Below are 13,496 nucleotides of genomic sequence, written 5' to 3'. Positions count from 1 at the left end.
TGCAAAAGAGTACGGCCAACTCCACTGCACCACTGCAAAACCCCTCAGCTGAAATCCCTACTCTTAACTGGAAATTCTTTCCTTTCTGTCTGAGTTCACATCCCCAGGAAAGATTCTCACTGGCTCCATTCATCTTTCTAGGCCACGGAAATCACAGGTTGCTGACCAGCCTATGAATCTGTTGCTTCATTTGAGGTGCTCTCCCTGCCCTGGATGCCTACGGCTTGTAGGGGAGGTGGAGATCAAGTGATATAAAACACAGATATCTCAGCAGCAGGGGCAGGAGGCGGGACAGACGTGAGCTAGTACAAAGACAGAGATGTTAAAATCCATCAGCCCTGTGATCATTCCAACGAAGGCCCGTTTCAAAAAGAGGAGCTCGCAGAAATGACAATGAGTTATCAGGAAAGGGTTAAAGTGTATTTAAATACGATCTTTAAAAAGATGTGTGGGGATCATCAGCTGGCATGCAGCATTCACCTGCTTATAGTATGCCTTCCTGAAATGCAGAGGCTGGAAAACGAAAAACTGTTATTTTCCAGGTTCCTTTACGACTAGTATTCGGAATGAAAATTTGGTTCCACCATGAAGACGTAGGACACAAAACACGGAAGGCAGAAGCAAGGCAGAGCTCCACCAGCCTGTGGCTTTTAGCGGTCTTCAGCTAGCAAAGAAGGTCACAGGCGTATCAGCGTCCAGGCTCCAGCTTCAAGGGTATTGGAGAGCCTCTAGTCAACAGCTCAGAGGCATCAAGAAGTTGCCACGGCACCGGCCAGACACCACATTCCAGACTTCCAGCAGCTATGATGGCAACAGCAGTGGCTGCTATGGTCCCCTTCTTCACACGGGCAGTGGTTTCTCTTGCCTTAGTCGCAGTGGCAGCCTCCTGATTGCCACTTTCCTGACAGTGGCAGACGGGACAGCTCCCATGGCAGGTTGTTCCAAGGTGTCCTAGAAGTCGCTCCCAGATTCCTGGCCTGAGCCCAGCTCTCTAGCCCTTTCAAAGATTCCGTAAGCAACTAATTCCCTGTATTGCATCCCTTTCTGTTTCCTGCACTTTACCCCAGCCAATACTGCAAGAATATATGGTAGATTGACAGCACGTACCCATGCTATTCTTTCACAGACACACCAAGGGCCCAAGCAAGATGCCACCGTTCCCATAAGTCACACCTAATAAAGACAGTCTCCCCAGCGCTGCCACCCAGACGCCCTTCTTCAGTGTTGTCACACCCAGGTGGGTATTTTCTCTGCTGGGCCAGGTCTCTGTGGGCCGAGACATCTACTTGTCCTGTACTCAGCAGGAGCATCTCAGTCACATCAACCATCATCCCAGCCAGGCAAGCTCAAGGATCCTGAGCCAGAAGTGCCCCTGACGGTTCCTCTACCACATCCCTGAGCAGTCCCGAGCCTAAGAACTCATTTTCCTCCACTGCATCCCCTTGTCAGGCCGAGGGAAAAAAACAGAAGTGGAGCCGGCGCTAACTCGGACTCGTACTATCACCCCACCGAGAAGGGCAAGAAGAGAAACCCGAGTCTGCCATACAGGGCGCCCATTCAGAAGGACTCCAGTGAAAGCCTTGTGGAGGATCTTTCTGAGAGGAGAAATAATTTTTCAAAGCTAAAAACAACTAACAAGAACCAATACTCAAACATACAGCTGTTACACCAGCCAACAATTGTCTGGCTATGTAGATCTTAACCACAGACTACTGCATTACGTAAGGCTCCAAATGCCCTGGAAAACTGTGACATTATATATAACGATTAAAATTCTTTCTTGTGCTCCAGCTCCTTCTCTGCCGTAACAACACTCGTTGCACGCGGATGGCATGACAGACCGAGTCTGGCCTGTGACACTTAATTCCAAAATCAGGCAGATCTCATAAAGAGACAGAAGATGTTTAACAGGTTACTTCTTTTTTTCTCCCCCACCAGCTTCACTAAACTTTCCTACAGAAATGCTTCTGCCAGAAGCCAAAATAAAAGCAACCCGAGTTCTAGTCCCTGCTCTGCCAGCTTTGCGCTACGACTCTTGAGCAGAGTTACGTGCCATTGCTAAGCCTCACTTTATTTACCTGTAGACTAAGGGTATTAGTTGGATTGCTATGGTTCCTTCCAGCTGAACGGCTGACTTTAAGCCCAAATAGAAAACATAACAGCACAAACACTTAAAGGCTAAGAGGTGCCAATACCTCACGACCTGCTTTCACTGCCTCTTCAATGGAACCACCTTAGTGTGTAGTTCCTGAAGCCTGGAAGCAGAGAGATCTACTTGAATACAATGAGTTATTCTTCTATCTAGCTTAGCTGAATTTTATTTAAAAGCAAAGAATGCTTTGAACAGAGTCTGCATGTTTGTAAAAAAAATCCCGAGTTCCAAAATTTATTCAGGTGTACACTCATCAGAGCATTTTTTAGGCCACCTGGCTCAAGATGCGTGTGTTAACAAACACCTTCCTGGTGAGTGAATTACAGAGTGAGTGGACACGAAACTTGAGAACAAGGTATCATTTGCAGCACCAGGTATACAATTTTCACAAGTCTATTTATGCTAAGAGTATCCAGGCCTTGACACAGAACTGCTGAGGACAGTATCTTACAACAGTAGCAAGAATTAATGCTAACTTTCTGTCTGATTGGTAACTCTTGGGAATAACTACTTCATCACTCAGTTTGGCTATACGGATTAAACTGCACTGCCACAAACTTTGTTTAGAAACAGAAGCAACGAAGCTTTTATTTTAAGTACTTGCCCAATGTTTTACTGAATTTAACACCCACTCGAACAATTCAAAATCGTGGGGGTTTTTCCTTTTAATAGAGAAAAAGGAAGTACGGCAGATTCTCCAGACACAATGAAATAATTTTCTATCTGGAAAGTGAAGAGGGAAGACTCAAAGCTGCTTCAGGTCAGGGGTGCCTGGGTGGCTCAGTCGGTTAAGCGTCCGACTTCAGCTCAGGTCATGATCTCACGGTTCGTGGGTTCAAGCCCCGCGTCAGGTTCTGCGCTGACAGCTCGGAGCCCGGAGCCTGCTTCCGATTCTGTGTCTCCCTCTCTCTCTGCCCCTCCCCCACTCACTGTGTCTCTCTCAAAAATAAATGAACATTAAAAAAAGTTTTAAAAAAAAGTTATTTCAGTTCACAGTCCTCCTCGTGAGTCTGAGACCTTCAGTGTGTTCATCTTTCTGCACCTTAGTTTTCTCACGTGTAAAAGAGAGAGGATAACACCTGACTCATAGAGAATGACAACACACAAAGTTCTTTCCAGGAATATATGTATGCCAACACACACAACCTTATAAACCCGATGAGGTGGGTGTATAACATACAGACATACGATGTTACTCAGTACTCGGCAGCTAGTATTCTTGCAACAAGTCCCCAAGTCAGAATATTCCTATTAGACCCAGGGCAAGGTTGTCGCCCTAGAGGTGGCACCAAAGGAAGGCTGATGGGTCATTTCATTCACCAGCATTTCACTATGACATAGCTCTAGTTATCAATTCTAACTCTATTAAAAGGAAACTAAATTTTTAAGGAGTATGGACATTCCAACTTAAAACACTGAAACTAGTGAAAAGTATCCGTAGCTAAAATTAATAATATTTTAACAAAATGTTCTTTTGCCCAAAGCTATAGAGATGGGTTAAGATACAGTTCTGTGAGCAGAAGTAAGGAAATTGTATTATTTTAACAGATTTCATGGCTTAATCAATCAATATATGGGATTAATACTGAACTCTGGTAATAGACTTCTGCAGTAGAAGCAGTGATTTTCCAAATATGGTCTAAAGACGTCCCAAGATGGACATAAACTAATCTGAAAATACAAAATCATGCTATGATTCTTGATAAATCACACCCAATTCCGTGAATACTGGTTTTGATGTACAGAATATTTACCATTAGTTTGGCAATGTTCAACATTCACGAAAGATACAAACTACCAGACCATGATGAGCCAAACTGCAAAACTCCTACTGTTCATGGCAACTGAAGGTTGATATTAACATTATTTTTATGGTACCAAGTTGAAGATATTTATATGGTAATCAAGAAGGTAAAAATAGTGTGCAAAGATATTCGGATTATCCACCCCTCTTCCAGTTTTCAGCTTCCACTCCAAATACCCCCAGTAGAGGTTGGAAAAAACAAAGGTAGTTTGATTTTATCCTACAATGTCTGCAAGTAACTTTCTAGGCGATTAAACAGATACCACAGTACACGCTTAAGTGTAAGAGTGTTTCCAAGAGTCAGTGAAGTAGTAGGCTCGTCATGTTTGACTTCTTTGAGATCATGGTTGAAAGGTATTGTTAGGAAACGCTTAGAAATACAATAAAAATGCATCCTTAAATTTATATTTAAGAAGACCATTGTCTTAAAAGCAAAATATCCTGGGGGCGCCTGCGTGGCGCAGTCGGTTAAGCGTCCGACTTCAGCCAGGTCACCATCTCGCGGTCCGTGAGTTCGAGCCCCGCGTCAGGCTCTGGGCTGGTGGCTCAGAGCCTGGAGCCTGTTTCTGATTCTGTGTCTCCCTCTCTCTCTGCCCCTCCCCCGTTCATGCTCTGTCTCTCTCTGTCCCAAAAATAAATAAACGTTGAAAAAAAAATTTTTTTTAATAAAAAAAAAAAGCAAAATATCCTGGAAAGCAATTATTTTAGAATTTCATGTTCAAATGGTACAATAATCTTAAGTTTTAAAAATTCCATTAACTAGATTAATAATCATTTTCTCGGGGTGCCTGGATGGCTCAGTCGGTTAAGTGTCTGACTTCAGCTCAGGTCACGATCTCGTGGTTTGTGAGTTCGAGCCCCGCGTCGGGCTCTGGGCTGATGGCTCAGAGCCTGGAGCCTGCTTCCGATTCTGTGTCTCCCTCTCTCTCTGCCCCTCCCCCGTTCATGCTCTGTCTCTCTCTATCCCAAAAAATAAATAAATGTTGAAAAAAAAAATTAAAAAAAAATTTTTTTAAATTAGGATGTTGACCTCTTAAAGACCATTTGGATAAAAGCAACTTTTAAATCAAAAACTTCAAAAATTGTAATATTTAAATAAACTATTTGAGTAAAATGAGTGCCTCAGTTTGGGTCTAGAGTCTATCTGGTTTTTAAAAAACGATAGCTTGATGACAACTGGGTACTGCTGTTGGTTTCAAAGTAGGAGAGATTAAATCTTTTAAAAGAGGCCAGCATCCCGTCTTTTGAGGAACTATCCATCCCTTATCTCCTGGGGTTCTAGAACAGTTATTAATCACACTGTGCTTTCTATTCCCAGCTGCAGCAGTAGACATCTCACACAGGCCTGACCAATCAGGGTACCATGCTGCCCTCTCTCTACAACTGGTCCAAGGGATGGGCACAAAGTCCCTGCATGAGATTTGTTACTGGATTCCAGAACAAAGATGAGAAGCTTTAAGGACTCTGTGTGACTTGGGGGTTCAGAACCATCCTTCTTGCTACACGGAGATCTGAGTTGAAAAAGAAGCCAACGCAGAGGAAAAGAGCCAAGTAATAGTCCCAACGACCATCACTTGAGAGCATGAATTTAGCTGTTATAGCTAGCCGTAGGCGTGCATTTTCATGTATGTAAGCCAATAAATTTCTTAGCCTAAATTAACCTCAGTAGTTTCTGTCACTTGCTAAAGAATCCTTACAAACACAGAAATTGACATGTGAATTAGGATTTTTTTTTTTCCCTTCCTGATGAGATCTGACCTACCTATTACCGGATACCTGTTGCAAACTGGAAAACCATATCCAAAGAGTAACAGATCTCCAAGGCTACTCCATTAAAGGGGATTTTTAAAAATTATTTTATTAGAGGAAAAAAATGCCAATTTCACTTAATTATTTGACTAAGGTCAGAAATAAAGCATTTACTAGTAAATGCTTTTTTTTCCCTCCCTTTCAGAGTATTTTCATTCCATCAAACTATTTCTGTGAAATGTCCATCATGTGCAGTAAAATCCCACTTTTTCATAGTCACATGTAATTCCTAATCAGAACAACAATGACAAACAGGGTACCCTCTCACAAACTTCCTGAAAGCAAGAAAAATAATTACGTGTTTAAAATTATCTCCACAATGAAAAAGCAAAGAGCCAAAGATGCTAGAAAGTTTTAATTAAGTAAGTCAGTTACTGTTCATAATGCATGCCCAAAACAAGAGGGACGGCCTCCAAACAGAATAGATGCTCATTTCAATAAATCTGAAGCAAAATTTCCTTCCAATTTGCATTCCATAATACTTTAAAAGCCCTGAACCGCAAATACATTACCACAAAAAAGTTTGGGGCACTCAGGTGGCTCCCCAGCAAAATGTAGTCCAAGCATCCCCACCATGGGATGACTGAAATTAGCGGGGAGGGAGGCAGAATTGCTCCTGGGAACCACTGCAATGCAGATGCATCAGAACACATGGGGGGGGGGGGGATGGAGATATAATGGTATGACCCTCTTCTCTGGAAGTCAGTCAACTGTGACTGTAACAAAAGAGAAGGGGAGTTAAGGTGGAAATCTATTTCCAGTTCCCTTTTTACTAGACTAGGAAATTGCATTTTCCTATAAAATCGGCTAGGCTTCCAAGGTAACACAAGAAAGCCTATTACCATAAAGCACAGTACTACTGGTAATATTTCAGCTACATTATGGGTTAAATAAAAATACTCATTACATTATGAGTTGAATAAGGCTGAAGGTAGAAATAGCATTAAGCACTTTACCAACATTATTCTACAAGAAAAACATTTCAAGCTCCAATTAAAAAAAAAAAACCTTATAAAAAGATTCATATTAGAACTACCTACATACTTAAACAATTAGTATGATTCTCCATTTTCCAATTATTCTATAATGCCGTTTTTGTGCATTTATACAAAGTAAGGTTTTATACACATACTCGCACACTATTGAGATAGACTATACTGTAGACCTATCTGTATTGAATATTCTTGCCCCATGTTTTTCTCTTCTGCTTCTTACATACTACTAAAAGGATACTAATTGCACTCAACGAAAATACATCCATCTTTCAAAGCCAGGGTAAGTTCAAAATTCTTTACAATTCTCTCCCCAGGTAGCAAAGGCAGAAAATAAGAGCAGGTGGCAAAGACCCTAACAAGCCACAAAAAGGAAATGTTCTTTCACATTTAACATGTACACATTTAACTCCTACAAATTCACTATGCACACCCAGATGGGGATAATTTCTTAAAATTAAGAAATAGGTGTTGTTATTTTTAATTTTTTTTTTATCGTTTATTTATTTTTGAAGGAGAGAGAGACAGAGGCAGAGCATGAGCAGAGGAAGAGAAGAGAGAGAGGGAGACAGAATCCAAAGCAGGCTCCAGGCTCTGAGCTGTCAGCACAGAACCATACGCGGGCTAGAACTCACAAACTGTGAGATCATGCATGACCTGAGCCGAAGTCAGATGCTTAACCGACTGAGCCACCCAGGCGTGCCAGAAATAGGTTTTATTTAAAGAGACACAACACAACAAAACAACTCTTGAATGCGAGCCAACTATTTCATCTGGTGCTCAACCAAAACACAGCAACTGGTTTCAGCGTAAGTGGAAACAAGACATACAGTACCTATCCTACAAATGGCACAATACAACGTATAAAATATGCTGTAAATAAAACATACAGTATATTTTGAAAGTAATTTAACTGAGGGCTTTTCGAAAGATAATTGTGTCTACATTTTATTTCCCTCTTTTTGGAATGACTTGAGAACCCAAATTCTAACATGTAAACCCGCACCGCTTTTTAGAAGTGCGCTTGGCAACCCATTAGTGTAGCTTCCACCAAAATTCATTCTCAAACTGACCTAAAGAGTTTTATTTAGGTACTAGGGGAAAAGTGGAAAAGGGAAAACCCTTCCTACAGATAGTCCTTACCAGTGGAATCTTAAGCTCCCATAAAAGTGTGAGCTTCTCGGAAGACAGAGGCCATTTCTGATTCACTTTTATATTTCATATTTTTATATCACCAGCCCTGGTTCACACGGGGTACCGCCACCAAATGTCTGTTGAGGGAATGAATGTGTGCCAGTAATTGATCTTTTGTTTTCTCTTTATAAAGTAAAATAAGCACCTTTCCAGGGAAACATTCTGAATAGTATTCGTTCAAGGAAAAAAAGAGCAACTCTTCCCCACAAACACGTCTCTCACAACACTCGCCTCCGAGCCACTGAAAACTTTACCCTCAGGAGCAGTTTTAAATAAAGGGCATTTTTTTCCCCTCTATGCCAAAATGTAGTATTACAAGGAAATTATTGCTTGAAAGTTCAGAAGAGAACCAAAACTGACTAATTAATTAAAGGAGTCACCATTCTAGTCTTCCATACCAAAACACGTATCCTTTATCAAATTACAAACAACTGAAAATTGACGTGGAAACTGGCAGAGTTTGAAATTGGTACCAAATACTGAAGTGGCTCATAAAAATGAAATTCTCCTACAACATACTCTCCAAACCCCTAAGCGCTCACAAAATTTATAAAGCACTTAGGGGTTATATAGTAAAGATATTATATGAAACTATTCACCTGAGAAGGGTATACACTGACTTTGTAAGTCAGATACTAGAGCAAATGCAGATTTATCATCAACTTACATAAATTAGAGACCAGGAAACACACACACACACACACACACACACACACACACACACACACACACACACTGAAATTTGTCTCTTATATTAAGAGGTTTTATAAAACACATCCCAGGATCTCAGAGGAAAAACAATTTCTATTCCCCAGGAACACAGTTCCGTTCTACAAAAATCAGTTTTAGCATTAAGCTGAATGAAATAAAAATGATCTGAAAACTGAAAGGGGCCAAATATTAAGTGTTTCTTCTGCGTCTATGGCAAAAGCCCATTATTCATATGAATCAAAGGTGTCAATGAAGAGTCCAGAACCTGAAGTTACTTCAATTACTTGTGACCAATTTTAGACCCCCAAAAAAAAAAAAAATGCTACCAAAATTTGAGAAAACAGGAAAGTTTCCAATTTAAGGTTTATCAAAATTTAATGCTATGTTCCCTAGTTTCTGGTGTTAAAAAAAATTTTTTTTTGTATTGGAAACCTAGGAGGCTAGCAATTAAACTCTAACTTCTCTCACTCTCCCCTTCTTCAAATAGGACAACTACCCAAACAAAACTCACAAGCCCAAAATCCCCTCTAAACTAAAAAAACAAAAAGATGCAAAAGTGAAAAGAAAGGGAGGTAGGGTTATCGATGACAAACATCCTTACTTAAAAGCTTCTAGTAGTGTGTCCCCACCCATGGGGAATGTATTTCTAGGAATGTGCTCATTTTAACAAAATTCCCCTATAAAGCAGACGCTCAAAGAGTCAATGGCAAAGACTTTTACCTACGATTAACTGGCATTAAACAAGATGTTTCAAATTAGTCTTTGTTTAAACAATAACATTGATCCTCATGATTTTCTTCTCTAGATACAGTAACAGACATAAGGTAGCTGAAAGTAGAGTGTGCATAATAATGCAGTAGACAAGGATTTCATGTACTTACTATATCAATACTTAATCTCTGAAATAAAAGCCACATAATCCGCAACCACTGAAATAGGTGTTTAAATGTATATGAAGAAGTGAATATTCCCTAAAACTCTGTACATTCACAGTCTGGAGAAATTGAGAACCAAATTAACTACTTCTATCGTTAATCAGAATAGAAATTGCTTAAAAATATGCTCTGAAATAAATTCAAAGAAACTAATCCTGCTTACAGGACTAGATCATGAAACAATTTCATCATAGGTCTAAAGTTCAACTTCCTTTACTACTGTGAAACTACAAAGTTCAAATTCAAGTGAAAACTTCTCTCTTTGCAGAGGAAAAAAAAAAAAAAAAAAAGACAGGGCTGTAATTAAGAAACAGGTGACCAGCTGGGCCAAGGAATGGGTGAAACTAAAGACTGTCTTAGAAGCAGAAACGCACTCACCACTAAGAACTATGTGAATACTAAATACGAGTAAGATTCCAGTAAGAAATTCCCTAATTCTTTCAAGAAATGCCTAGGATTAGGAAGCATATTTAAAGAGTTTATTTTATTATAATCTTTAATGGAATTTGCAAGTAAAAAAAAAGTTAAGTTCCAAATCAAAGCTAAAGACGGTCACTGCTAGAAAGAACCTCAAGTCACCCAGGTGTTGGTGCTGGCTTTGGCTGGGCTCCCCTTAGCATGTACTAGACACACACACACGGAAGGATCCATACACATCCTTTTGCCATGGACTTTGTCAGAAGACAATGAACGTGAGATCATCCCCCACTAATATTACATCTCACAAAAATGGTTACGTTTATTCTTGTACTGTGCTAGTTTCTAAATGGTATGTTATGAATATAGTTCTGTAAGACAAGAGACAGTGCTAAGTACACTTTACAATTCCTTATTAAATTGGAAAATCCATTTCTCTCTCAGAGTTTAAATAAAATGGGAAAAAAAAAACCATGCAGAGCAAGTTCCTTTTTAAATGTCCTCACTCCGTATTTTCATACTTTTCAAATTTAATCCTAACAATATAAAATTTTTGTCTCCATTGGAGATGGTATTTATTCTGGTTTTAATCACACCCAAAGTTCTAGGAATTACCTCTTTTGGCTCTTTAATTTCTTTAATTTAATTTTGAAATCTTGTACTTAACCTGCAAAAATCTTGCTATTTTATGACAAATGTTTTAGCATAGCCATTCAAGAAAACCATTTAATCTAATGCCTAACATGAGCCCATTAGAAACCTAAGGATACTATTCTTGGAGAAATTAAAATCTTTAAATTACAACTTGCTTAGAAACAAGAATAACTCAGATGACACATAGTGGTATCCTTTAGAAATTACTGAAACAGAGCAGATCTTTAAAAAAATAAATGTAGTGTTCAGAACCTTTATAATTAATGATCAGAAAATATGCTCAACCCATTAATATAAATTATTCCCCTTTTTTGGCAAAACATTTGAAGTAGGACAGTGCCTGAGGTTGTCAAGAGGGCAGAATTTTATTACTGTAAAACTGTCAACTACGTTCTGGGGCATATGATGTTCATCCAACACAGCTAATCCGTATTACTGAATACACTCTAAATTCTGATTTATTTTCTCAAATTTGATATAAACTTTGAGAAAATATATAGTATGCAGACCAAACCAATACTCCCAGTCTATAAAAGAATCACAGTAATTTGAGGATACATCAACTTCCTCCCATTAAATCTTAAACTATTTTTGAAAATAACAGTTATACTCTCATTCGTGCCCCAACTAATCAAAACAAAACACAAGGCAATGATGCAGATGTTCTCATTATTCCCTGACTCATGGGATTTGAACTAAATGACATCTAGATTAGTAAATGCTGTGTTATATAGTCTTTTGCATATTACAGACAGTGCTTGACTCCCTAGATTACAGCCATTACAGCCCCCAAAACCTTCCCTCCCCCTTTGACGTATGACTCTAAAAGTTTGAGTTAAGAATTTCTGAATTTGCAAAACTATACAGAAGATGTTTCAAGTCTGCCAAAGTTATTCAAATTAACAATAAAAAAGAAAACCATACATAAACCATAAGCTTTAAATGAACATGATGAGACAGATTACACGAAGAAAATCTTCATTTAAGATTACAGGGACATGTGAGTGTGTGTGTGTGTATACACAATACTCACATACGTATACTGCACCACAAACCATCAGTCCCCATTAAGCCCAAGGACTATGAAAGAGAGATTTCCAAAGTGAGCTGCTGAGAAAGAAAAAACAATGGGAGAGGGAGAGAACATGTTAAAATTTTCTCCCGAATTTTCTAGCATTTTGCAGTCAAGGGATGGACTGATTGATTCCTCTAGCCCAAGTCACAATTAAACAGCCCATTATATTCTGATGCACTATGTATTCAGTGGGGCAGGCTCAGCAAAACTAGTTTGATTCCTAACAACGTTGTGATCATAATTCTCTCTCTCTCCCGCAAGCATCTCAGAAAACAGAACCACGTTCTAACCAATGCCGAAAGGAACAATGCCGTGAATAACAAATACAGAAGGACTATTGCATCCTATCGGGTTTCACTGTACGCAGTCTGATCAATGCTTTGAAACCTAAACGTAATGTGCTTGGCAGCAGATTTTACTCGCATGAAACACACCAGGGCAACAGGGGTCCATCTCACCCACCACGTCAACAAAATCGGTGTAAAATCAAAGATTTACAAGAGATGTGACTCGAAAGAGGCACCTAGGTCTTCTTTAGAAACCCAGACTATTCAACAGCTCCCCGCAAGAACACACTGCTGGGCCACATACCACATTCTGTACTGCATCGATACCCAGACACCTGAACCCACCTGGACCGAGTGAGTTAGGCTGTCAGCTCCAAGGTGTTGCTAGTGCAGAAGAAACACTGAAGCAGCTGAGCCCTCCTAGGTACGTACACTAGGTAGTAACGCCGGCACCAAGTGCCTCAGTAGTAGAAAGCCTCTTTCCCTATTAGAAAACGCGTAAGACTGTTCCAAAGAACATGCTACAATCAGGAGGACCTTCTTCACAAAGGAGAACGGAAAAGGCTCGTTTTCCCTCTACTCAAAAACTCTCGGTAGGAGACAGGGCTACAGGTTTAGGAAACCCAAATTGCTTCTGGTTGCAAATCTATGACAGCTTGCAGAGCAGCCTGGCCAAGCCAGAGCTCAGTTTTCCCATCGGCAAAACGGGAATCACCATCGCCGCCCCTCCCCCTCGCCAGCGGGTCCGGAGCAACCACGGAGTCTAAGATTCCCCAGGGCGATAAGCGGTGGGGAGTGGCTGCCGCTCCCAGGACGCCCACCCCGACTTCCCCCCCAGACCCCGCAACAGAAAAGGCAGGGCCGGCGTACCTGGCTTCACAGTCTTGAGACGGATGGGCTCTCGGAAGTGGCGGATGACAGCCAGGGTGTCCCGGTTCGTGAGCCCGCTGACAGGCGTCCCGTTCACCTCCAGCAGCACATCCCCCGGGCTGGGCGCCTTGCCCGAGACGACGCAGCAGGTGCCCCCGCCGGGCTCCTCCCGGAGCCGCCCCAGGTAGGGGAACTCGCCGCGCTCCGCGCCGCCCCGGATCTCCGCGCCCAAGTCGCCCGGGGGCCCGGCCCAGGACACCGCGCACTCCTGCACCTTGCTGAGCCAGTGCTTCTTCTTCTTCAGCGTCTTCGACATCCCGAACCCCGCTGCACCATGGGGGAGACCCCGCGCGGGCGGCGGGGGCGCCGCTCCGGCCCCCTCTCAGCCTGGGGGCCCGGCGGCCCGTGCAGCCCGGCGAGGGGGCCTCGCCGCTCCGGCGCCCCCACCCCCCCGACCGCAGCCCGCTGGGGCCGGGCTGCTCCCAGCCCCGAGACGCCCCTTGGACGCCCCTCCCGGCTGCGCTCCCCGGAGCTGCCGGGCTGCGCGAGGGCCACCCCGGGCGAGGCTGAAGAAAGGAGAGGGGAACTGTCCCCGG

General features: G+C 41.8%; 1 protein-coding gene across 2 annotated transcripts in view; it reads right to left on the bottom strand.

The window, feature by feature from the left end:
- The window catches only part of MAGI3 (membrane associated guanylate kinase, WW and PDZ domain containing 3), a 248,042-nt gene extending 234,823 nt beyond the window's left edge, over nucleotides 1-13,219 (bottom strand). For both annotated transcript variants that reach the window (XM_030324312.1, XM_030324313.1), the window contains exon 1: nucleotides 12,901-13,219. In XM_030324312.1, the coding sequence (XP_030180172.1) occupies nucleotides 12,901-13,216 (316 nt within the window). In that variant the 5' untranslated portion in view covers nucleotides 13,217-13,219. The remainder of the gene's footprint in view (nucleotides 1-12,900) is intronic.
- Nucleotides 13,220-13,496: the final 277 nt, after the last annotated feature.

Source organism: Lynx canadensis, chromosome C1 (assembly GCF_007474595.2).
Source record: "Lynx canadensis isolate LIC74 chromosome C1, mLynCan4.pri.v2, whole genome shotgun sequence".
NCBI classification, from domain to species: Eukaryota; Metazoa; Chordata; class Mammalia; order Carnivora; family Felidae; genus Lynx; species Lynx canadensis.
Note: the sequence above shows the minus strand (reverse complement) of the source record. Positions and strands in the feature narration are given on the sequence as shown.